The sequence below is a fragment of the Ursus americanus genome, chromosome 31 (assembly GCF_024610735.1).
Source record: "Ursus americanus isolate L20-20 chromosome 31, mUrsAme1.1.p, whole genome shotgun sequence".
NCBI classification, from domain to species: domain Eukaryota; kingdom Metazoa; phylum Chordata; class Mammalia; order Carnivora; family Ursidae; genus Ursus; species Ursus americanus.
Genome location: NC_142157.1, coordinates 17,836,942 through 17,864,434, shown reverse-complemented (window position 1 = coordinate 17,864,434; position 27,493 = coordinate 17,836,942). Strand labels below are relative to the sequence as shown.

The 27,493-nt window shown below is 35.7% G+C and overlaps 1 protein-coding gene across 12 annotated transcripts in view; it reads left to right on the top strand.

Moving 5' to 3' along the window:
* Window positions 1-27,493, top strand: part of MLLT10 (MLLT10 histone lysine methyltransferase DOT1L cofactor) — a 238,176-nt gene that overhangs the window by 178,401 nt on the left and 32,282 nt on the right. For 9 of the 12 annotated variants that reach the window (XM_045787333.2, XM_087857633.1, XM_045787325.2 and 6 more), the window contains 3 exons: window positions 2,015-2,059; window positions 2,918-2,950; window positions 14,105-14,152. The exons of 1 other annotated variant lie outside the window; for it this stretch is intronic. In XM_045787333.2, coding sequence (XP_045643289.1) covers window positions 2,015-2,059; window positions 2,918-2,950; window positions 14,105-14,152 — 126 coding nt within the window. The remainder of the gene's footprint in view (window positions 1-2,014; window positions 2,060-2,917; window positions 2,951-14,104; window positions 14,153-27,493) is intronic. 2 more of the 12 variants (XM_045787306.2, XM_045787365.2) reach the window with 1 other exon arrangement.

Below are 27,493 nucleotides of genomic sequence, written 5' to 3'. Positions count from 1 at the left end.
TCTGTTCTCTAATATAATGTGGTCATACCTTTCGAAGTTAAGATACTTGCAATCTGTTTCATTGATGGAATTCTTCAGTGGTGATAAATGCTATGAAAGGAGATTCTGGGAACATAGTTGTTTGATTCTGACCCTATGTATTTCATGATTACAGATTTCAGGGAGATGAGTTATTAATATGAATAGATCATTCAAGAGAAGTTTGTTCTGTTTTCTGAAATATGAAAGTTATGAAAGTTTAACTTGAGCCCATGTGACTATGAACTGGTTGTTAAGAAATATATCTACTTCTAAGTAGGTTAATAAAATGAAATTGAGACATCTTTCCTTGGTAAAATATTTTAATTAGGAGTAGACTGATTCTGTAAACAAATAAGGGAATCATAAAGATATAAAGATTAATAAACTCACAAGAGTAACTAATACAGTATTGTAGACTAAGGAGAATATACAGTTATTGAACATACTTTAAACCCATCTTAATGACTCAGGTTTATGATTTTATATAAATTGATTATCTAGGGTCATAAATGAAAATCATATAGGATATTGGGTGCTGCTAGACCAGAATATATCTTTCAGTTTGCTTCCTTGGAAAATCCTCTGATTTTTGTTTTCTTCCTTGATGATTTGAAAATTTGCTGGCCCTGTACCAGGATGTCTTTCTACAAAAGTCCCAGATCAAAGGCCAGAATAGCCATGTTCCAATTTGTTCCCCATTGAAAAAATCCTTCTATTATTATTAGTGTCCTTTGATTATTTTTTGGCACCATTCCGAACAGTTACCATTTCTCTGTAATGTACCATGTCAATCTCTTCAGTAGCCCTCCCTTTTAAAATATCACTTGAATTTATTAATGACCATTAAAGATCGCAGAGTTTCCCACCATGTCTCAGTTTTGAGTGCCATCTGGAAAGGACTTACACTAAACTGGTCTAAAGGTTTGATTCTTGAACAGTATCTAATGTAATGTTTATTTGTTTTTTTTTAAACATTAAAATGATTAAAAGTGAGTGCTGGCTTGCTCTGCCTTGCTTTTGTCTTTCTTATTTCAAGTCATTTGGAGTGGGCCCGTGATTGGACTTGACTTCTGAGATAAGCGTATGGGTAGATTTGTGAGTGATAGTTGCCTTGAAGACTCTGTTGTACACATGGTTTCTAGAAGTCATGTTTTTGGTTAAGTAGTATTCAGAGTAATTCCAGATATTCTTCTTTTAAGAAAAATTGGACCAATGTTAGCCACAAAGGAATAGCTGTTGTTTCCAGGATTAGCAGGCGAGGTCCTTTGAGTCACAGACTTGGTCCTAGTTTTATCAGTAATTTTTTCCTTTGGAATGTCATATAGAAATTGATTTTTCATTTTCTCAGCAGCTTTTGCTTTTAGCAGTGTTTTATTGCTTCACGTCATCCTCTGCTTGTTCTCCTCATTTGGGTGGAGCAAAAGAGTAAGCGTAATGGTTTATTCATTCATGATCGTCACCACAAATGAAAGGTACAAGAAAGTAAGCGGAGTGTAGTTCAAAAAGTTTTATACTGTTACATAAATCATAGATTTCTGCTCAGGTATAAACTAAATAATCTTCGTACTTTAATAGTAATTTAATTGACCATGGAATTCAGTTGTTTTTGATAAATTGTTCTCATCTAATGAATTGTATAAAACACATTAGTGTGTTGTTAATGATACTCCCTCTTACTATGAATCCTTTTTTTCTTAGACACTTGTCTCGCATATTTACTTGTAAGCCCTTATGTCTTTTCGTCGTTCTTTGCACACACATGCACACACAGACATTCTCATACTATCCCATTTAAAGATTTGTGAGAATTCTTGGTCCTTCTACCCGTCACATCCCAGGTACTGGCTTATAATTTCTATTTCCACCGTTCTGTTCGCCCTTCTCAGTTAGACTTTTAGGTGAATGTTTCCCTGTTTTTCTGGCCTGTTTCTTTTTCTATCCTTGAGTCACTGGCAACTTCTTTGCTGATTTCCTTTCTCCTCCCTCCCAACAGAAATTTCCATGCAGTATCGGCATGATGGAGCTTGTCCAACAACTAGTAAGTTGTCGAACTGGGTTGGTAACCCAGGCTTTTTGACTTCTACTTCAGTGTTTTTTTTCTGTTATATTATGCCACTACTGAACCTCTAAATTTCAATTTTCTGAAATGCAATTGGTTCTTAATTGAATCGATTTTTTTCTCCTACAGAGAGAACTTGCTGGTTGTCCTATGTTCAGGATCCATATTAGAGTCATTGTGACCAAATTTTAATTATTTATGGCTTTTTAATATGGTGCTTTAGTGGCAGAACTGTGACTTCTGTTCCCTGTTGAAGTAATATTTTCAGAATTTGGTTTCCACTGATCTTAATGTTAATATGATTTTTCAGTATTTGTATATTGGCATTAGGTAGCTTTCTTGCTTCGACCATTGTATATGTTGAGACTATTATACTGAAGTCTAGGAAATGAGAATGTTTGATCAGGTTAGATGATAAAATGAAGTTTTTCTTTATAATAAATATTGCTGAGTATAGAATTTGTTGAGGTAGATTTACCTATATAGAGTTGCATCCTATCTATACTTTTAGCAAGAAAGACATTAGAGAGGCTGTTAAAGGTCTTTTTAAAAGTAATTTTACGTATATATTTATTACTAAGAAAAAATGTCACCATTATGACAATATATCTAACATTTTACTTAAATGTATTAGGTGATAGATTGGCAAATGAAATACAATATTTATAAATTTATACGTGTAAAAACTGAGCCAAACTTGCAGTTTTAATGATTCAAACAATGATACATAATAGACTTACTGAGATTTTATTACACTGATTCAGTCTATGCCTATGTATTTCTTTTGTGTGTTTGAGAATGATCTTAACCTGAAGTCCTTTTTTCCTTACTTAAAAGCTTTCTCAGAGTTGCTGAATGCAATACACAATGGTAAGTTTTATTAGAATCTTCTCTGGTGGTTCATTTATCACAAAGGTTGCCTTTTATAGAGAACCCCAATTGAAAGCTTGCATGTTCTATTGATAAGATGAAATCCAGCTCTGCCATGAGTCAATTGTTCAGCCCGCTAGTGAAAAGTTTTTGTAGATTGCCTACAGGAGGATAATAGGTCAATATAGTTCATCAGTTTAGCTTTTATTGTCTCTTTGTAAGGCAAAATGATAATAGTGTTGTTCTAACTTTATGAAAGTCTTTTTTCTATTTTTGTAAATAGTTTTTCTAGTTCTTTTAAGCTCTCTTTTCTCAATGAAGTTAGTAATTGGTACCTATGTCAGGAATTAGCTGCTTCTTCCACAACTTGAAATGTGAATTTTGTTTTGGAGATTTAAAAAAATTAGTGTGTAGAATACTTTTATTATTTTGCCCCTATATTTAATATACTGAATAAATGGAAGATAGCCTTTTAGATGATGTCTAGTTTGGAACCAGGTTTTTATAGGGGAGTTGAATTTTCTGCAGAGTTGGGTTCTAAAATCAGGATATGAGACAAAAATGCTAGCTTTTTTTCAATTTTGCAATATAATTATAATGAAAGTCATTTTTGCAGAAATTCTTGAGTGTTTCTTCAGTTTTAAAGAACCATCTTTAATACTTTAGTGATCAAAAAAAATTGAACTTAGTGTCTTTCTTGATTGTTTTCCGTTATTTATCTGTTCAAGATAGTTTATGTGATACCAGAAGTTTCTAGCACATTTTCATTAACTTTATGAAATCTCGCGTATTTTGGTAATGTGGTTTAATGTAGTCAGTTTGTGTTGTGTTTGGATTATATTGTCAGATGCTTACAAATCTATAGCTAGCAAGAGACTAATGGCATGATGAGCAGACATAGACACTTGTATTGATTCTGAGGATGTTGGTGGTCAAGATGGGAAACCCATTTTACAAATTACTATTTTATTAATGAGTACATTTATTTATAATTCTTGCTTCCTCTGTGTAACCTGGAACTTCAGAGTCTCAGATAATGAATTTTCCAGATAACACGGAGCTCTTGAACTTTACATGTCTAGAGAAAAAGGGATTGGAAGCATTCTTGAAAATAAACTAAATATGTTACCATTCTTTGGTGGGGAAGTATAAAAACAAGAGTTTTTAACATCTTATTCAGTTTGTGTAGTTAAATCTTACTCTTTAATTTTGGACTATTAGAATTTAGAGACACGCTGAAAGTTTGAACAAAGCGTGTACTTGGAATAAAAGGAAAGTAGATATTGTGGGGAGCAATTGTGAATGAATTGCCACATAAATCTTCTACCATTATTAGCTGACAAAGTACTGGATTGTGTCAATTTAATGGGACAGTTGTCATGTTTTTCTGTATGGGTGAATGAAATGAATGTCATGGGATTAATAAAATGAACACAGATTTTCTTTAAAATTTTGTGTTTTACAAGATTGTGTCTGAGAGAAAACACTACAGTAGTGTACTCAGATACTTGTGTGTTCTTGGTCACATAATCTAGAAGAATGAAATAATGGACTTTTGTATTTTCTTTCTTCATTTTACATCTAGACGTTTATACCTTTTGACCTCCTTCACCCATTTTGCTTCCTCTCTCCTTCCCGTTTCCCCAGGCAGCCACCAATCTATTCTCTATATTCATGAGCTTGGAAATATTTTGGGTTTTGTTTTGTTTTAGATTCCATGTATGAGATCATATGGTATTTATCTTTTCCATCTGACTTATTTCATTTAGCATAATGCCCTTCAGGTCCATTCACGTTGTCACAAATCACAAGATTTTGTTCATTTTTATAGCTGAATAATATTCTGTTGTTTGTATAAATAGCATATTTTTGTTACCATTCACCCATTGATAGCCATTTAGGTTATTTCCATGCCTTGGCTAAATTGTCAATAATGCTACAGTGCACATGGGATGCATATATTTTCTCAAATTAGTATTTTCATTTTCTTCAGATAAATATCCAGAGTGGAATTGCTGGATCATATGGTAGTGCAACTTTTACCTTATTGAGGAACTTCCAAACTTTTCCATAGTGACTGTACCATTATACATTCCCAAAAGATTCCCTTTTCTCTACATCCTGGCCAATACTTACTATTTCTTGACTTTTTGATAATAGCTATTCTAATAGATACGAGGTGATATCTCAGTGTGGTTGTGATTGGCATTTCTCAGATGATTAGTGGTCTTTTTTTTTTTTTTTTCTCTTTTAAAAATTTTATTGATTTACTTGACAGTGAGAGAGGGATAGGAGAGAGAGCACAGTCAGGGAGAGCAGCAGGCAGAGGGAGAGGGAGAAGGACTCCCTGCTGAGCAGGGAGCCTGATGCAGGCTCCATTCCAGAGGACCCTGGGGTCATGACCTGAGCTGAAGGCAGACGCTTAACCAACGCCCAGGCGTCCCCTGATGATTAGTGATATTAAGCATCTTTCATATACCTGTTGGGCATGTCTTCTTTGGAAAAATAGCCATTCAGGTCCTCTGCCAATTTTTTAATAAGATTGTTTGGGGGTTTTCTTGCCTTTGAGTTATATGAGGGTTTTTTTGTTTTGTTTTGTTTGTTTTTTGTTTTTTTAAGATCTTATTTATTTATTTGAGAGGGAGCATGGAAGAAAACATGAGCCCGGGGTGGGTGGGGGGAAGGGGCAGAGGGAGAAGCAGACTCCCTGCTGAGCAGGGAGCCTGACGTGAGGCTCTATCCCAGGACCCCAAGATCATGACCTGAGCTGAAGGCAAACACTTAACCAACTGTGCCACCCAGATGCCCTGAGTTATATGAGTTTTTGAAATAGATTTTGGATATTAACCTCTTATCAGATACAGGCTTGTGAATATTTTCTCCCATTCAGTGCATTGCCTTTTTATTTTGTTGATGGTTTCCTTTGCTATGCAGTACCATTCGATTTGATTTTATTATTTTTTTATGCAGTACCTTTTTTAGTTTGGTATCCTATACTTGGGGTTTTGTTTTGTTTTGTTTTGTTTTTGTTTTGGTCGTATCCAAAATATCATGACTGATGTCGAGGCGCTTACTGCCTGTGTTTTCTTTTAAGAGTTTTATGGTCTTACATTATTCAGTCTTCAATCCATTTTGAGTTAATTTTTGTATGCAGTGTAAGGTAGTGGTCCAGTTTCATTCTTTTATATGTAGTTCAGTTTACCTAACACCATTTATTGAAGAGACTGTCCTTTGTATATTCTTGGCTCCTTGTAAATAAATTGACCCTATCTGCATGGTTTTTGTTTGGGGGGGGGCGCTCTTCATTGTGTTTCATTTATCTATGTGTCTGTTTTTATGCCGTTGTCATACTGTTTTGATTATTACAGCTTTGTAATGTAGTTTAAAATCAGGGAGTATGAAGCCTCCACCTTTGTTCTCAAGATTGCTTTGGCTATTCGGGGTCTTTTGTGGTGTCATACAGATTTTGGGGTTATTCTATTTTTGTGAAAAATACTATTGGAATTTTGATAAGGGATTGTGTTGAATCTGTAGAGTGGTTTGAGTAGTATGGATATTTAAACAATATTAGTTATTCCAGTCCATGAATATGGAATATCTTTCCATATTTGTGTCTTCAGTTTCTTTCATTGATGTCTTACAGTTTTCAGTATGTAGATCTTTCATCTTCTTGATTAAATTTATTCCTATGTATTTTATTTTTTGATGTAATTATAAATGGGAGTTTTTAGAAAGATTTATTTATTTGAGAGGGAGAGAATATGCAGGTGGGTGAGCACAGACCCCAGTGCAGGGCTTGATCCCAGGACCCTGAGGTCATGAACTGAGCCAAAATCAAGAGTTGGTCATTTAACTGACCGAGCCACTCAGGCGCCCCCTGGGATTGTTTCCTTAATTTTTCTTTCTGGTTGTTTGTTTGTGTGTAAAAACACAACAGATTTTGGTATATTGATTTTGTATCCTGCAACTTTACTGAATTTGTTTATTCTAACAGGGTTTTTTTTTTTTTTTGGTGGAGTCTTCAGGGTTTTCTGTATATATCATCTGCAAGTAATGACAGTTTTACTTCTTCTGTTTCAGTTTGGATGCTTTTAATTTCTCAATAATTGTTCTGACTTTTTTAAAATTTAAATTTAAATTAAATTTAAATTAAATTTAAATTTTAAAGATTTATTTATTTATTAGAGAGAAAGAGAGAGCATGAACAGTTGGAGGAAAGGAAGAGGGAGAGGGAATCCCAAGCAGACTCCTTGCTGATTGCAGAGCCCTATAGGGAGGTTGATCTCACAACCCTGACATCACAACCTGAGCCAAAACCAAGAATTAGGCACTCGTCCGACTACACCACCCAGGCACCCCTGGACTTATGTTTTTAATTGCAAAGACAAGCATAGGAGTGATACCTGGTGAAGTGATATTTTGCCTATGGTGGATTGAGGGAGAATCACTTAGACTTAGTTGGAAAAAATCCATGCTTGTGTTTTCTCTTTTTTTTTTCAAGTGTTAGCTTCTTCTTTAAAATTGTTGTAGAATACATACAAAATTTGCCATTTTAACCATTTTAAAATGTACATACAGTCCAGTAGTGTTAAATATATTCACATAGTTGTATAACCAGTCTCCAGGACTTTTTCATCTTATAAAACTGACACTCTGTAGGTTTTAAACAACAGCTCCCATTTCTCCCTCCCACCCTGCCCAGGGCAACTACCATTCTACTTTCTGTTTGTATGAATTTGACTGTTTTAGATACTTCATATGAATAGACTCTTACAGTATTTGTTTTTCTGTGAATGGCTTATTTCACTTCGTATAATATCCTTAGGGTTTATCCATGTTATAGCATGAATTAGAATTTCCTTTTTTTTTTTTTTAAAGATTATTTATTTGAGAACAAGAGAGGGAGTGGGAGCATGAGCTGGGGGAGGGGCAGAGGGAGAAGCAGACTGCTTGGTGAGCGGGGACCCTGATGTGAGGCCTGATTCCAGGCCCCAGGGATCATGACCTGAGCTGAAGGCAGACGCTTAACTAACTGAGCCACCCAGATGCCCCCAGAATTTCTTTTTAAGACTGAATAATATTCCATTCTATGTATATACCGTCATTTCATTTATTCTTTTATCTCTTGAGAGACCCTTGGGTTGCTTCCATCTTTTGATCATTGTGAATAAACTGCTTTGAATGTAGATGTGCAAATATCTATTCGAATCTCCATTTTACCCAGAAATGCAATAGCTGGATCATATGGTAGTTCTATTTTAAAATAGAGTGCCTTGCTGTTTTTCATAGTGGGTGCACCATTTTACATTCCTGCCAGCAGCGCACAGGGGTTCCAATATTTCCACCTCCTTGCCTACACCTATTATTTTGTTTGATTGTTTTTGCTATAACCATCCTACTGGGTATGAGGTGTTAAATGTTAGATTTACATTTTTTCTTTATTATATTGAGTGTTAAGCAATAAAAGCTTGAAACTTGTCCGTGGGAAAGGAAGAGAAAAAGAATTTACATTTCATCTTATTCTTCTATATTCATTTTCTATGGTCCTGTAACAAATGAGTGCAAACTTCAAACAGTATAAATTTATTATCTTACAGTCTGTAGGTTAGAAGTCTGGCATGGGCTCACTGGGTTAAAATCCGAGTGTTGGTGGGCTTTGTTTCTTTTTTAAGGTGCTAGGAGAGACTCTGTTAACTTACTATTTCCAAATTCTAGAGTCTGCCTGCCTTCCCCTTCCCCCCGCCCCCCCCCCCCCCGAATGGCCCCATCCTCTGTCTTCAAAGCCAGCAGTGTTGGGTGGAGTCTCTCTTAGGCTTCTGCCCCGTCTGATTCTCAGATTCAAAGTTTATGACAACTTGGATGATTTGATTGGGCTCTCCCAGATAATCCAGGACAGTCTCTCTGTCTCAGTGTTCTTTTTTTTTTTTTTTTTTAAAGATTTTATGTATTTATTCGATAGAGATAGAGACAGCCAGCGAGAGAGGGAACACAAACAGGGGGAGTGGGAGAGGAAGAAGCAGGCTCCTAGCAGAAGGGCCTGATGTGGGGCTCGATCCCAGAATGCTGGGATCACGCCCTGAGCCGAAGGCAGACGTTTAACCGTTGTGCCACCCAGGCGCCCCTGTCTCAGTGTTCTTAATTTAAATACATTTGTTTAGTCCCTTTTGCCATTTAAGGTAACATATTCACAGGTTTTGGACATTAAAGCATGAGCATCTTTGAGAAGGAGGGAGGCGTTATTCTGCCTACCATATCTGCTTCATGGTTATTTAATTGCCTTATTACAAGAAGGTATTACTGGTTAATCTAACAAGAAGATATAACATTTATAAATATTTATGCACCCAATATAGGAGCACCCAAGCATATAAAGGAAATATTAATACTTAAGAGGAGAAATATAGCAGTACAATAATAGTATGGAACTTTAACACCTTATTTACATCATTGGATAGGTCATTGAGACAAATTCAATAAGGAAACATCAACCTTAACACGTTAGACTGGATGGACTTGAACAGATAATTTATAGAACATTCCATTTAAAAACAAAAGAGTATACATTCTTTTCAAGTGCACGTGGCACATTTTTGAACTTAGATCATATGTTCAGCCATTAAACAAGTCTTAATAAATTTAAGAAGATTGAAATTAATCACACATCTTTTCTGACCACAGTGATATGAAACTAGAAATTAATTACAGGAAGAAAACTGGAAAATTCACAATTATGTCAGGATTAAACAGCATTGCTACTGAATAATTAATGGGTCAAAGAAAAAAATCAAAAGAGAAATAAAGAGATACCTTGAGATAAAAATAGAAATGTAACATACCAAAATTCGTTGGATGCAGCAAAAACAGTTTTAAGAGGAAAGTCATAGCAATTAATGCCTACCTCAAGAAATAAGAAAAATCTCAACATAACTTACTCCTCAAGAAACTAGAAAAAGAAGAATTGAAGTCCAGAGTTGGTAGAAGGAGGGGAATAACAAAGATAAGAACAAAAATAAATTGGAGACTTAAAAAGACAGTAGAAAAGATCATTGAAAATAAGACCTGGTTCTTTGAAAAGATAAACAAAATTGATAAATCTTTAGACTCACCAATGTAGAATTTTCTCTTGAGTTCCAGGCTCATTTCCAACAATCTAATAAATCTCTGTTCCTCTATATATTCCCATTCAAAGCCTGCTTCTTCTCTTGTGTTCCTTATCTCTGTGGGGATTTAGTCACCTAAATCAGTTATGCTAGGGAGGTAAACTAAACTCTGCCTTCTCATTTTCTTGGTGGTTATTATTATTCGTAAAGGTTTTTCCTGTTACTCATCGCTTGTTTTTTCCTTTATGTTTTCACTGCCTCTACTTCGGTATTCCTACATAATTTGTCATATGAACTTTTTCAGCAGCCTTCTAACTTTCATTTCATTATCTAGTTGATTCTCTAGGTGCCACCAGAATCAGTGGCTTATTTAAAAATGCAGATCAGACTGTGTCACTGTCTTACTTAAATCCTTTAAGAATTGTCTGGTATTTATAAGATAATATTTTTTAGAATGACATGTGGAGTTTTTCATAATCTGCTACTTACTAGACTCTCCAGTCTTATCCCTTCAACTTTATGTTGCATTGGTATAACCTACTTGTAGTTTCGTTCTGTACTATTCTCTGCAAAATCTATAATTTAGACTTTGGTAGTGTCTGCTGCTATGATTTTCCTTCTTTCTTTATCTACTGAAAGAATTTAAAAGCAAGCATAATTGTGCTCCTGTAAAATTTCTTCTGACACCTTTTGATAGAATTATTAATTCTGAAAAAAACGCCACAAACTTCAGGGTTCTCATACACAATGTTCTAATGCTCTTTTTTCAGTCTTTATCTACCACTTCTCTAGACAATTTTTTTTTGTTTCTGTGATTTATATCTTAGTCATATTTGTCTTACCTTTGTGAAACAACAACAAAAAGTTTTCCATTAGACATTTAAGGTTCTGAAAAGTTTTAAAGACTGGATTATATTCATTATTTATTCTCTAGTATGTGATGCAAAATGTTTTGTTATATAGAACTCCATAAAATTAAAATGTTACTTCACTGAGACTTGTTTTAAGAATTTAGTGAAGGTGTAAGTACCAAGGAAGTATCGTGTATTAATTAATAGTCATAGGTGTTGAGTGTTAAACATACATCCTAATTTGATACATCTCAGAGAGGATCTTAGGACTTAATGGTGGTGGTTCTTCTGGGTATGTGTGTGTAATATTACATAAACTTTGAAATTGGTGCTTTCTGATAAGGAAATAAGATTTTCATCAATACAATTACCTTTAGGAAAACACTTCAACCAGTCTAAAAAAAAAAAACAAAAACAAAATAGGTGTAGTGAGATGAATTTTATGTGACCAGAGAAATTCAGGAAAATTAAGAGTTAGAGAAGTAATACTAAGATTATTGTCTCAGTAAAGGAGAAAGAGAACAGATGGGAGAATGATACAATGTAAAAATCTTGTAATTTTGGAAACTTTTAAGGCAATTTGGAAAGACAGAATAGTCATTTAAATATTTATTTATTTGAGAGAGAGAGAGAGAGCCCATGCACAAGCAGGGGAAGGGGCAGAGGGAGAAGGTGAGAGAATCTCAAGCAGAATCCCTGCTGAGCACAGAGCCTGATGAAGGGCTCGGTCCCGTGACCCTGAAATCATAACCTGAGGTGAAATCAAGAGTCGGAGGTTTGACTGAGGCACCCAGGTACCCTCATTTAAATTTTTTAAAGAATAATATGTGGTGGGGTGCCTGGTTGAGTCAGTCTTGATTAAACATCTGATGCTGGCTTGGTCATGATCTCAGGGTCCTTGGATCAAGCCCTGCATTGGTCTCCGCGCTCAGTGGGGAGTCTGCTTGACCCTCTCCCTCTACTCCTCCTCCCACTTGTGCTCTCTCTCAAATAAATAAATGGGATCTTAAAAAAGAAGAGAAGAATATATGGAGGGTAAACTTTTAAATAGATGCCCACGGAGTGGAGTGCCTTGCATTTTGTGGCATTTGGTTTTATGCTGGTGCCTTGGAACTCGCCAGTTTGTCTAAGAGAGTTTAGATTTCATGATGCTGCTAAACTGTAAGTGTGACTTCTTGGTTTCATTTAATAGGTATATTTAAAATGCTTGTAATGATGAAACATTGGTATGTATACAGGGATTGTAGTTCGCATTTCTTCTTCCTCCTCCTCCCTCTCCCCCTTCTTCTTCTTCTTCTTCCTCTTCCTCTTCGTCTTCCTCTTCCTCTTTTTCTTCTTCTTCTCCGTCTTTTTTTTTTTTTTTTTTAAGACAGAGTACGCATGTGAGCCAGGCAGGGAGTGGGGGGGAGCAGAGAAAGAGGGAGAGAGAGAATCTTAAGCAGGCTCCACCCCCAGCACAGAGCCCAATACGGGGCTTGATTTCAGGACACCGAGATCATGACCTGAGCCAAAATCAGGAGTTAGACAGTTAACCTCCTGAGCCACCCAGGTGCCCCTGTAGTTAGCTTTTATAGTCCATTTGTAAACTAACATATCATTTGTCTGGTTTTCATTGTTCTGTTTCAGGTATGATTTTTAACTACTTATTTACCAGTTTTTCTTAGTAGACTATAAACTCATTTAGAGTAGTTTTATTCATCTTTATTTCATTGGCATTTAGCTCATCATCTACTTGATGTTTCATAAATGTTGAATGAATAAATCATTGTCGGTTGCTACACAGTCTTGGAAGAGGTTTCATTTTTGGTATTATGTTCATTTTCTTTGGGAATTAAAATTTGCATTAGGCATGTTTCTCTCAGAGTAGTAACTTGGTTCTTTGCTGCAATAATGGAATTTGTTCATTCGTTTGTCTTGGCAATTCTCATTTTTAATACAATTTTGAAATAGTAGATTAAAGTAGCTAAAGAGCTTAGATCTATTTTCACCAGCAGTATATTGCTAATTGATTTCTGTGCCCCGTTTACTATGCTTTTAAATTTTCTTTAATTATGGTGCTTATAGTTTGTCATGACCATGCTCATTAATCAAATCTCATTTGATGGAGGAGGCAAAGTAGTGTCAACCAATTATTCATAAATACCTGCTATAGGATTGAGAATAAGTATGGATGCTAATTGATTTTACGGGTGAATGTTCTTCCTCAAGAGTGGAATCCTACTCAGGTTTGTCATAATGGTTTGTAGGAAACTAGATCTTTGTTCTTTACATGTGTCCCCTCTTCATTTCAGGGAAGCTTTAAGAAGGTAGAGGTCTAAGAACAGAGATGAGCAATTCTCAGTCATAACCACATCCTATTAATCATTTGAGATTCACTGTACATAATGAGATATTACTGATAGGAGAAGTTGTTACTATGAACAGTGTGGAGATTGAGAACCATCGATCTAGATCATTCTAGATCTAATTTCCTTTTATTCACAATAGACTTGATTTTCCTTCTTACTTGATATAGTTGGGGTATTCTTTATTTTTATACAATACATTGTTATATTCCAGGATGCAACAAATGCTACTGTTTGTTCCAGTGTTTGTTCCTGTGCAGGAAGGAATTTGACTAATACTATGTAGCCTTGCTAAGTAGTGTAAGGCATGTATGATAGATAAGACAGTAAGACTTTTTCCATTTCAAATCAGCCAAGCTATTTGTCTCTTGGATCACTCTAAGTTTCTGGAAGATAGGCTTCAGAGACTCTTAAGTGATAAACACAGAAGGATATTAACATTTGGATGGTGAATCAGCCACCGGGGAGAAAAAGTAATTTTCAGTATGCATGTTAACTACTATAAAGCAAAATGAATTTATAAATGTCTCATTGAAACTGCAAGAGAGACAGAACCTGAAAAGTGAAGGCATTAGTGTAAATGGAAATGAATTTTTAAGAATTACTTTTAAATTAATTAAATGGTAATGCCATTAACAATCTATTTAGAATGCTGCCTTTTTTTATTTTGGTGAAAACAAATTTATAATAATTAAAAAATTTTCCATAATTTTGTTTTTTGTTTTTTTACTTTAACCCTTTTTTGGGGGGGGGCTTTAACACCCTATAATGTCTTAAGTTTCTTAACTTATACCTGTCATGGTAGTTTTTAGAAACTGGTTATTAAAAATTCAAAATTAAAGTGTGTCTTTTCTTTAGACAGAGATGACAATTCTACACTAACAAAGCAGGAACTTAAATTCATAGGTATGTACCAAATTCAAGCATGGCTTTAAGGGTAATAGTGTTAAATTAATCCTAATACAGCTTAAAGAAACCTTCCCATATAAAGCAATAGCAGGGATCTGTAATCCCAAAAATGATAACTGAAAGGAATTCTCCTTAATTTTGGATGGTTGGTGGGATGGACTATCGTGTTCTTATTGTTGTACTTGTTTGGATTTGTCATATTGCCTAAGACATGGTAGGGTGGGTTTTAAGATTTCTAAAATTATTTACCTGTCAGAGTCTAGATGCCTAGGTCTTTGATTTTTAAGACCACTTTCTACATCTATGACTCCTCTCTCTCGCTGAGGGAAAGAAGAATCTGAGACCATATTCTGTGATTTATAATAACTTTCTAATTCTGTAATGTATTTTTCAAATACTACTGGATCAGTTGAGAGTGAGTGTGTGTATTCTGAATCCACTCTTCTTAACCAGTTAATGTATGCATCTACTGCACCCCTTTCCCTCCCCTAAAAACCTCAGGTTCACATACTAATAAAACTAATCTTGTAAGCTATGAGTACCTGCACTATGGAACTTTTTCCTTCTCAACAGTTTCTTAGCCTTTTCTCATTTGAAAAGTATAAAGTCCTTTCTATACCTAAAATCACAGTCATTTACTTTGGGGAAATAATTGTACTGCAAATGGATCCTTTCAGGAACATAACATCTAAAGGGCTAAATATGTATATAAATAATAATTTCAAGACATACAGTTATAACTTCTTTAATGATCTGTAGTATAAAAAGAGTTCAAGGTCAGGGAAACTTATTTTTAGCTGAGGGAATGAGCTGTCCAGAGAATGTAACATTTTACCTGATGCTTAAAGAAGGGGTAAAATTGAGCTATTTGGAGATAGAGATCAGAGCTAGACTTGCAGTCCCTAGAATACAAATAGCACAAGCAGTGACACATAGGTGTGTAAAGTGATGGTAATATTGACATTTGACGTGAGATATATGAAAAATAATAGCCTTAGCTACTAGCCAAAGCAGTTGAAAATAGTTGGTAGTTGGGAAATAGTTGGAGTTGGGGAAAAAAATAAAACCTGTTGTTCAGGAGGGTTCATCTGGCTATATGTAGCATATGAGAATGTTGAAAGGAGCTAGAGAACAGAGAAACCAATTAGATTTTTGTTGTAATCTAGCCAAATGTATTGAGGGCCTGAGCGAGGGTAATGGAAATTAGACTAGTAGGACATACATTTCCCAAGAAGAACTGGTAGTAACTGTCAATGAATTGAACGGCAGTAGCTGGGGGAGGATGGGTATTCATTTGCCAACAAGCTGTTAGGTAGAGATGTTTAGCGAGTGAATGAATAGATGAGGTTAGAGTTTGGGCATGAAGCAGAACTGAAAGTAAATCCATATGGGGGTAAATAACAAACTGTGAGATCGTGGCTGAGCAGTGTTGGTAGAGAAGACAAAGAGGTTGGATCAGGTTTATTTTAAGATAGAAAAGTCTTAATAGGTGGAAAGGAGGGCTCTGGGAAAGATAGGTTAAGATGCAAGAAATGAATATTTGATGAACCAAAAACACTGGACAGATGAGATGAACAAGTAGAAAAGTTTAACTTGAAGGAAGACAGAGGGAATAGCTGTGGAAACATTTAGCATAAAAGAAAAAAAAATTAGTTTTTTTAACCTCTGTAATTTGGGTTAATGAACGTTTAAATTACCGGAAACTTTAGAAGTAGGTTTTACCCCCAAAAGAAATACTTTCAGGTATACATTAATAATTCGAGTGTGTTTACAAAAGTGTTGTCCTGTTAGTGTACTTGAGAAAAATGTCTTAATGATTACATAATAGTGATAAATAATGATACCTATATATGTAGAAACTATGCTTCTGAAATAGTTACTTTCTTTTGTAATCCTCAGTGTTTCTTGAGAAGTTCTCTTCTCTCCTTGTATTCTTTGTCAAGACTATGTCTATCTTTCATTCTGTTCTCTCCCTACTCCTAACTGAATCAGTCACCAAGTGGTACCTTCTAAGTATTTTTTCTAGTTAATATGAAGGTTCCTAGACATGACTTTTTATATCTAATTTATTACTTTCAGAATCTCACCTTCTCACAGCTGTGGTTTGGTTCAGATTCTTATCATCTCTTTCACAGATTGTTTTATTAGTCTCCTTTTGGTTTTGTCAGTATACCTGGAGTTGGACTGACTCAAGCCAATGCGGGAGAAGTGAAGAATGTCACTTAATCATTTGTGATTAAAACATTATTATCAAGAATGCCAAATGTTTTACTTATCTTATTCTTTCTTAAAGTAATCTTGGGAATACGAGATAATTGGGAAGTTGGTTGGTGAACCTGACATCAGAATAAGAACAATTAGATCATGTTTAAAGATTATCACCATCTTGATAGTGTTCTTTTTCTCTGTATAATGCAGTTGATTGCTTTCTTAAGCAGCTTCCTTTCACATTAATTTCTAGTCATGTGTTTGCAGAAGCTATATCCCAGTTACCTTGATGATTAAACCTACAGTTAGAGACCATGTCTCCTGGTGAGCTGGTTCTATAGATGGCTGAACTACTTTTTTCACACTCAGAGGGTCATTTTAGTTAAGGATCTCTGGATATATATATGTGCCTCTTCCTGACAGAACAGTATTTTTATATAATAATAGCTAGGTATTTAGAATTATGCTTCTCAGACTTTTTGTAGTTATGCTTGTAATATTTGGAGCAACTAATAATTCTAATCCAAAAGGTATATGAAAAACTTATATTCAGAGTTGTTTCTGGGTGTGTCATATTTGATAGACCAAATATATTTTTTTAAGGATTATATTTATTTTATTTGAGAGAGAGAGAGAGAGATCACAGGGAGAAGAGAAGCAGACTCCCTGCTGAGCAAGGAGCCTGATGCAGGGCTCTTCCCAGGTCCCTGAGATTGTGACCTGAGCCGAAGGCAGACACTTAACTGACTGAGCCACCCAGGTGCCCCAAGATCAAAAATATTTAATTCATATTGCAGTAATAGACAATCCGATTTTCTACCCAGATTAGTCCTAAAGAAACTATGGAGAGATAACAAATCAGTGTAATGAACATATAAAAGACAGTAGGAAGATAATAGTAAGTTGAAACAAAGAAAATATTTAAAAGAAACAAGTAGAAATTTTAGGTTTGGAAAAGTGTAATTGTCAAAGAACACAGTAGATGGGATAAATAACAGTGGATACAGTGAGGAACAAAATAATTAATGGGTTTTATACATATTTAAAATACAAACGATATGATATGGAGGATAGAAGTAGACTCCAGATAATAGGAGCCCCAGAAAGGGAGAGAGAGAGAAATGGAGAGGAGGAAATAATCTGAAGAAATAATGGAGATAAACTTCTTTAAAAAAAGATGAGCAATCCTAGATTGAAATGGCCGAAGAAAAAGAGTGAAGGAACAATCCTCATCTAGACCCATTATAGGGGACATTTTAAAATATCAAAGACAGGGAAAGAATTCTAAAACATGGTTTAGTAAGATGAAGTCCTTCTTGGAGAGAGATCTACAAGGACTATACAGAAGTAAGTTCAGTTCTAAGGAGGTGGTACAACATATAAAAAGGTTAGATTTAACAGAGGTAATTATCATAGCAAAAAAAAATTGGAAGTGGTGGAAATATAAAGATTACAGTCCTATTTCTTGCAGCATCTCCTGGATTCAGATATCACATGATATTTAGGTAACTTACCTTGCAACTTGGAAATATATCTGTGGTACATTTTCCCTGACACCAAACCCAGAACAACAAATAATATAATGCATAAAATAATATATACATGGTTCAAAGGATTATCAATTTCTTATATTCTGTTTTCATGGTGCTCAGATTCTGTTGGAAGAGTCAGAAATATAAATGAATAATTGCAGAATAAAACGTTAGACAAATTATCATAGTGGTTATGTTAAAATAATAGGTTTGAGAGTAGTTTTTTTCCTTGTCTTCATTTTTTAAAATTGATTGTGGTCATTACTTACATGTTTTTATTTAAATCGTAGAAAACCTTTAATGAAGAATGGCAAATTATTTTAATAGCTGCCACACCTAATAAGATTATATTCTTCATTTTAATTGGCAATTTTTTCCTACTAAACCTTCCTTTTAATTTCCTTAAGAAACGGGGGAAAAATCATTGTGTAATGAACTTAATGATGTTTGTCATTTAGGCTTAAGATTGATATTTTAGGTAAGTCTCATTTCTTCTTAGTTGAAATACTCTCCTTCATTAACCTGACTACCTATATTTCTATATCTCATCTGAGCTAAGCGTTTCTAGAGAAAAAAAATTCACACCATGTACACATTCGTATCATTATAGAGTTGTGATACTAGCCTTGACTGACATTTAAATTGCTTGGCAATGTTAATATACATCTCTAAGAAACTCTCTTACTTTTCGTCATGATTTTGTTGTTGTTGTTGTTGTTGTTGTTTTAACTCTGACGCCTGTGAAAATTTCATCTTTTTATCACCCACTTCTGCAAACCTACTTGATTTGTATCCTCTTTTCTTTCTCCCCAGTCCTGCTTGCAATGCAGGGCTAGTTTTTACTTGTACTGTGGATCTCACCCTTCTCTGCCCTCTCAGAGACCTTGTCATTTTAGTTGCCTTCTCCTCTCACCATCACTTTTCTTTGCCCGTCTACATCTAAACATGCTCTAGTGTTCTTGAAAAAGCACAAAAGAACCCAAACCTTCCTTTAATCCCACGTTCCTATTCATGTACCTGCCGCTCAAACTCTTCTGCCTCCATTCATTTGAGATGTTCTCTTTGTTTTGGGTGATAGATCTAGATGTGACTTTTATTCTTCTTAGGACCTCTTTGCTTCCTGATTGAGAGAGTTCAAGTCTTTCATCAATTCTGGACACAACTGAAGCCATTATATTTAAAAATACTGATTTTTCCTATTCTTTCTGTTCCTCAGTAATTTTTGTTGGACGTATTTGGACTTTCTTCTGTCCTTCATGTCCCCCATTTCTTAATTTCTCTGTGTTGTATCTGGATAATTTCTTTGATCTTTTTGTGTTCACTCATCATTTCTTTAGCTCTATTAATTTATCGTTTTACCTGCCTAATAAGGAAAGATTTTTAGTGAACGTGTTTTTCAATTTTTGGAGTTCTTTGTGGTCCTTTCTGAAATAGACGTGGTCTGGTTTTGTTTTTCTTCTTCTTTCTTGTTTTTAAGAACGTGTAGCCCTTTTCTTATATCTAAAAATATTTTTATTTTGAAACAGTCTTAAACTTACAGGTATGGTATAGAGAACTGTATTTGCCCAAACCATTTGAGACTGAGTTGCAGATAGAGTGCCGTTATCAGCCCTGAACACTTAAATAGTCTTTACAAACAAAGACATTTTTTCCTATAAAATCACAGTACGATGATCAAAAATAGGAAATTAACATCACCATGTTGCTACCCTATACTCTTCAGATGCTGTTCAAATTTTGACGGTTGTATCGAAATTTTATAGGCTAGTTATTTTTGGATTTGGTTCTTTTTTTTTTCTTCCATTATTAGAGTCATGTTATGTTTTCTTGGAGCAGGTTATCATACACACGATCTTTCCATTGCATGTATCAGTCAGATGGCACATAATCAGGCATTCGTAATGAAAAGGCTTTCTTTTCCCCTTTATAATTAGTATGTATATTGTGGAATTAACTGTGAGACTATGTGAATATCCCATTCCTCATGTGACTTTTAGTTTGTATCAGTATGGACTTACAGATCTGTGTGGGTTATGATCTGTTTATTGTGATGCTTCACTTGTTCACAGGTTAGCTAGTGGGAGCCCATTTAAGCTGGTGCTGTGTCCTTCTGACATATCCCTGTTATTCTTTGAACACTCCCTTATTTTCCGGCATTACAAGTATGTTAGTTTTCTATTGCTGCCATAACAAATTACCACAAAATTAGCAGCTTAAGAGCACTCAAATTTATTTGCACACAGTCAGAAGTCTGGTTGGGTTAGCTGGTTTCTCTGCTTAGAGTCTTACAAAGCTAAAATCAAGGTGTTGGCTCCCTGGGCTCTTACTGTTAGGAGACTCTGGGATTAGTTCACTTCCAAGCTCTTTTAGATTGTTGGCAGAACTCAGTTTATTCCTTGCAGTTGCAGGACTAAGGTCATCGTTTCCTTCCTGGCTGACAGCCGAGAGGGCCTCCCTTAGCTCCTTGAGGTTTCTACCGCATCCTTTCACACGTCCCTACGTCTCAGAGCTAGCAAAGGTGAGGTGAATCCTTTGCACACTTAGAGTCTCTGTGACTTCCCCTTCTGTTGGATCTCTCTTGTTTTCTCATCTGTTACATCTCTCACTGACTCTTGCCCTTCGTCTTTTGTTTTTATGGGGTCATGTGATTACACCAGCCCTGCCTACATAATCCAAGATATTCCACCTATTTTAAGGTCAGCCAATCAGTACCTTAATTCAATCTGCCAGGTTTCTTCACAGTAGTACCTCGATTAGTGTTTGAATAATCAGGAAGGGAATTTTGGGCTGCAGGTGGACGTCACTTGAATTCTGTCTACCACAGCAGGATATGCCAGGTTCCTCTTTTTTATATAGACTGTTGTTTCTTTCTTATGCTTTGGATTCCTCTGCTTAGGTCCTTAATTATTTAAAATATTTATCTCATAGTCTTTATTTGCTCTATTTTCTTAAGGTTCTTGGAGGACAGTCATATAATAATGTTTGTGTCTACTAATTTGTGATGAAGGGGATCGTTTTCTTCTCTGTTTTCTAATTTTGGATTTTGAACTCATTTTATAGCCTGGGTTAAGGATATATCCCTTTGGAGAAATTTTGTGTTTGCTTCTGTTGTGTACTCAAGTGACAGTACCACCTGGCCCCTTCTTAATTTAATGTTTGGGATTTATCAGACAGGCACATATGTAAATTCAAACCCAAAACCTATTTGAAGGCAAGGCTGTGGCTGTAAATTCTAACGGCAGACTTTTCATCCCCTATCAGACCTCAAATCTAATGGCACAGACTTCCTTGTCCTTTCCCTGTGCTGTGATTTTTATGTTTTGTGTTTGTAGGGTTTTGGTGGGGGGTGCAGGGCCAAGGGCTGGCCTTTCCCCAAAAATGTAGCTCTTAGAAAGTCTATATAAACAAGGTCTTACCAGTTTTAATTTTTCATGCACTGGAGGCTCAAGGTCTCCTCTCTTTTCCTTGTGGACATTAGAGCCAAAGCTCTTAGGTTACTGGCACAGGTTGGCTCCTCTAGGGCAACCTGTTAAAGCTTTTTTCCTGTATATTCTTAAGGATTTCCCTTACTGTCTTAGGGGCTCAACTATTCATTTTTAGGTCTTATTAATTAAGAGGGAGGTTTTTAGGTTGCCTGATTGGCCTCATTGCCAGAAATAGAAATTCTCCTATTGATTTATTTTTCAAACCACTTTATACTGGCTCTGCAACTACTGCTGTACTGAGTTCAGAAATAGTTTTCACATTGCCAAATCTAGTGGATGGTTTTCAGTTGTTATCCTAGATGACATCTTAGCATATTTGTTTTTGTTGAGGACTTACAGCTACTAGAAACTCCTTTCCTTTCCTTTCCCCCTGTCACTTACTTCCAAGTCCCATCCTGTCTTGTCCTTTCCTGTCCTTTCCCTTACCTCTTCTCTTCTAGCATTATACTTAACTTGGTTGTCTTGTTGTTTTGACCATTTCTTATTAGTTTTCTTTTGGCTTCTCCTTTATCCTAATTTAGTGTTGAAATTGCTTGGGGCTCAGTCCTGAGCCTCTGCTTTTCTCACTCCAAAGTTCTCACCAAATTTAAGTTTTAAAATCTTTTGTCCAGACTATTGGAGTAGCTACTTAAATTATCTCCCTGATTCCATTCTACCATTGTCTTTCAGGGCGTTGTTCACATTGTATCCAAAATGATCTTCTAAAAATACAGTTCTGATCATGCCACTGTCTTGGTTAAAACGCTTTAATGGCCTTCTATTAGGATGAAGTTGAAAAGTCCTTTATGACCTGCAAGGTTCTCCATGAGCTGGCTCTTGGGCTGATTTCTAGCTTCATCTTAAGCATTTTATTTCTTTGCTTATTATACTACACTGGCTGTATCAGTTAGGGTTCATTGTATGTAAGCCTCAGAAAAATGGATTCTGTCAAATTTAAGCAAAAAAGGAGTCTATTGGATATGTTCAGTTATTTTAGCGAATTAAAGGAAAAACCCCATTCTAGACCTCTGGGAGGAGAGAAATAGGGTAGGCTCAAGGAAGGGTTAGGTAAACAAGAATTAATAAAATCCTAATATTACTACCATTAGACTAACAGGTCTGACCATTATTTCCCCTTGTGTGTATGCCTTCAAGATGTAAATTCCCAGGAGAGACCATTTCAGCTTGGGTCACATGTTTATCCCTGAGCTGAGAGTGTATGTAATGTAGGAGGGGTATTTTCCTGATAGAAAATAGGATGTTATTTGGACACAAAATGGGAAAGAATTCCAGGCAGGTAAAAACAACAGAAATGGGTCTCTCTTCCTTTTAGTTTACGTGTTACTTCTTCACAGAGGTGTATTCTGCTGATCTTAGTTAAGCTACCCTTATATTCAGCACAGTCTTCACTTTAGATGAAGTGGATCCTTCACTTTAAGAACCATAAATGCAAGGATGATACCTATTTTCTTTTTTGTAGTATCTTCATCTAACATTTTATCTGGGTATAGTCGGCATAAATATTTGTAGAGTATTGTAAAACAGAGTCAACTATGCAGTGATTATGTCAAAATAACATTAAACATTAATAACATTTTAAAAGATTTTATAATCAAATAGGAAAACATGCTAAGTATAAAAGGATTAAAATTTTTTAATACATAGGCAGTTATATAAAGCTAAACAAAACCATCAACTATACACCAAAAATTTTGAGGGTACATAAAAATGTCAGCAGTGTTTATGGATGATTTTTTCCCCTACTTTTCCATCTATTTAAGATTTTTAATAGCATGTATTATTTTTATAGGTAAAGTCAAAAGAAACAATACAGAATTGTTCATATCTCTGTAAAAATAGAGCAGCCTAAGAAATGATTAAAGCTTGCCTAAAGAGATTTAGGGACATATATATTCCATCAAGATAGCCAAGAGTCTTAGGAGAGAAAGCTTAACTTTTTCTAAATTTTATTTACCCTCTCTAAATAATGTGTTAATCATATAGAGACATATTGTACAATCTAGAAAGGGAAAGCCAAAATAATCCTGTTATTTATTAGTCACCAAAGGAAAAGGAAATTAAGGCAACATTAACAATGGAATCTTTCTATTGTTGAATATATTATTCTGTTTCCTTCTTTTAACATTAGTAGATATTCCTCCTTTATATTTTATAATATAGTTACTATTTATCAAATGCTTAATATGTGGTAGACAGTATACTAATAACATTAGTATATGCTTTACATGTATTAGTTAATCCTTGCACCAGCCCTGTGAAATCATTGGTTCCATCCTCCCTTTGCATGAGAGAATAGGATTTGGATTTTTAACTACTTACACACCATATTAACCTCCAGAAAAGAATATTCAGTCTTAGGAGGTGGGTTAGGGATAACTTAACAAGTTTAGTCATTTACTAGGTTAAATATTTCTCAAGACTATCCATTCATTTACTGTGGCTCAATGCTGAGCAAACAACTTGACGCAGGCAGTTTGAAATTGGGAAGCGGGAACTGTGGTTGGTGACCACTAACATTTATGTCGTTGGTCGTGTATACTTCTGTCTAGTGTATTGTTTTTAATGGAATTGCCTTGGCAAACTAATAAAAGCTTAGATGTTGGGGCGCCTGGTTGGCTCAGTCGTTAAGCGTCTGCCTTCGGCTCAGGGCGTGATCCCGGAATTCTGGGATCGAGCCCCACGTCAGGTTCTTCCGCTGGGAGCCTGCTTCTTCCTCTCCCACTCCCCCTGCTTGTGTTCCCTCTCTCACTGGCTGTCTCTGTCTGTGTCAAATAAATAAATAAAGTCTTTAAAAAATAAATAAAAGCTTAGATGTCAGCAGTGTTTTCTTGGCTCTGCCTACTCTATTCTGTTCTTCCTAATATCACCATTTGTCTCCATGTTTCCACATCCAGTGGGCATTTTCATTCTGTGTCTTAGTCTTTAGCATCATTTGATATGCCGTGTCTTTCTTTAGATTCTTTTCTCTGCTTCATTGACATTTTTGCTCCCATGGTTTTCTTCTTACCTCACTAATCTCAGTTTTCTTTGCAGAGTCCTCTTCCACATTAACGATCCTTGAAATGTTGGGGGTCTTCAGGACTTAGTCCTACACTGACATTTTTCTCTTTTACTCTTTCTGTTCCAGTTTTCACCATCTTAGTAAATGGCACTTCTAATCACTATGCAATTCATTCATAATATTTTCTTTATCTACCAGATATAGCTTATCATCAAGTTGGGTGCCTCTGACTTCTAGATGTACTTCAGATCCACCTTTTCCATATCATGACTGCCTTGTCCTGAGGGACATAAATCTTTCACCTAGATTGTGGACTAGCCTAGGCTTCCACTCTTCCTCTTTTCAATTCATTTACCACATAGCAGTTAGAGGGATGATCTTCTAAAAAACCGTCATGCTAATATTTGCCTTTGGTGTCTTTCCATTGATCTTAGTATAATTTCTACACACCTCTTCATGGCTTGCAAAGTCTGTTCCTTCCCTTCTCTCCAGTTTGTTCTCCCATTCTCTCCACTATGCTTTACCCATATTACCTATTTTTTCTTTACTATTCCATTGTTTTTTGAACAAGCTTTTCTGCTTTACTCTGTTCACTTAACACCTACCTGTCTAAACTTTAGGTCTTAAGTATGGTTTTTTCAGACGGATATTTTCTGCTTCCTGATATGTCACTCATGGTGCTCTTTGTCTTCGATTGTAGCACTTGTCACAGTTTATACTTATGTGTTTGTTTTCATGTTTGCCTCCCTAATTAGCTTGTGAATTCTTGGAGAGCAGAGAACTTGTCTGTCTTGTTCCCCACTTTATTCCCTCCTCCTAGCATAGTGTCTGTCTTCTAGTAGACACACAGTAAATATCAGATGGATGGATGGATGCATGAATCAGTACATCATTGTCACCCTCTGTATCATTCTATATCTTTGTTTCTATCCTCTATCCTGAACAGATGAATTTCAGGGTTTTTCCTAGAGTTTATGCATTGCAGCATTCACTTGTATTTAATTCAATGAATGTCACCTTGATTTGGATTAAGGTAACATATAACTTGTGGAAATGGAAATAAGAGTAAGTTAAATAGAAAGCAGGTACAGAACAATCTAAGGTGGATTATTTACCTTTTGAATAAAGATCTAGAGGTCTTAGTAAACTAGTTTCTCATTGCTATACCAATCATACTCTGAGGTATGATGGAGTTTAGGAGAGTCAGTGATCGTCGTCTTCAAAAAAGATTTGGATATTTATACTGCCCTGCCTTGATAGGAAAAGAAGCTTTTATTTGTTCTATTTATGGTAGTAACCTGAGTACCAGACACAGTTTCAAAGTGTGATCACCACATTGCACATTTAGCTGTGCAGTTTCCTGTTCATGCTCTAATGCAATATAAAAACAGATTTAAGTTTAGAGATAGGAGTTCCTCATTCACCGCAGTGTTTTGCTTCTCAGTATTATACTTTTATATATATTATTACATGTGGCAATGGTATATTCAGTTTTGGAAGAGTATTAGGGACATTAGAGGACCTAATAATCATAATACTACACATTCCTGACTTAAAGATAAAATTTTAACTAGAGCAGTAACTCTGAAGTAGCTATGGCTACCATTATGGAAACTTACTGTGTATTAGGCGGTGCTAGAGCCTCTACGTGGATGTTCTCAAAGAAGAGCCTTTAAGGCAGCTATTACTTGCTTTTATAGAGAAGAACAATATGGAGGCTCAGAAAGCTTAAGTAATTTGATTACGATCACATTGTTGGGAGAGCCAGGATTTTTGCCTCAGTTAAAAACTTGTGCTGGTTTTTTTTCCCCGCCAGCATGCTGTCTCCAGTTAACTTTTAGTTTTAAGAGTTGGAGATTCCATGTATGCTTTCCACCACTAAAAAATTAGATGATTAGCATTCTACCTTTTAAGGTACTTTGCTGCAAAAGCTGAGATCAGGTGTTGCTCTTTGGAACTCCTCTACCCCAGTCTCTTCCTCTGAACTTCAGTTGTCCTTTGTGTCACATGTCCTTATGGTACCAGTATTTCCCCCCTGTGTCATGGTGGCTTGTGGAATACTTACTAGCTCTGCTATGAGACTGTTCTTTGAAGGCAGAATTCCTTTCTGTACTTCGTTATCTTCAGTGCCTTTTTTATAATAAGAACCTCAATAAATATTTATTGAATGAAATACAAAGTAATGAACTTTTGAAAAAATTTACTTTTCTCAGGTATATGTCTGTCCTTTGGGATATAAGGTTTATAAATACTTGCTTCATTTATGTGCTGTCTCTTTTTTGTCCTTCACAGCCAAACGTCTTAAAAGAGTCCATCTTACCAAGATTCATTGTCTCATTTAGTGGCCTCTTTTGTGGCCTGACCTTAAATGACCAGTGGAATTATTTGACCTAGTCCTTTGAAATTTTCTAAGTGGTTTCTAAGATTCTCTTAAGTTTTCTTATTTTGTTCTTTGTGGTCTATCTTTGTCTTTAAGTGGTAGCATTCTGTAGGGTTCTGTCTTTAGTCCTTTTGGTCATGCTGAAAACTTTCCCTGGGTGATCTCTTTTTACCATTCCTTGGCTTTGACTAACTTCTGCATCAGGAGTTGTAAATCACGTACGGACAGGGGCCAGAGAGGTAATATAAATGAGGGAAGGGGTAAAGAATAAGGAACGACAGGACTCTGGTGGATTAAAGAATCTGTGCTGTGGCCAAAGTGCCCCCAGATTGTTACTATTTCGGAATATAGTGTCCAGTATTGACAGAGCTTCAGTTTTTCAGGAGAAATTAGAATTCTGTTTTCAGTGTGAAGTTTTGGGGCATCTGGGTGGCTCAGTCAGTTAATCGTCCGACTCTTGATCTCAGGGTCATGAGATCAAGCCCCGCATTGGGCTCCCCACTCAGCGTGCTCAGCGGGGAGTCTGCTTGAGATTTTCTCTGTCTCTCCCTCTTCTCCTCCCCCAACTCTTGCACATGTGAGCTCTCCACTCAAAGAAATAAATCTTTAGAAAATACTTCTAATTAATTTTTTTTTAAATGAGAAGTTTCAATGTTTCTAAATATGAACTAATTTAAGATTTCAAACACAGGGCAGGCCAACAGAAAGCCTTTTTGAGTTTTCATGTTTACT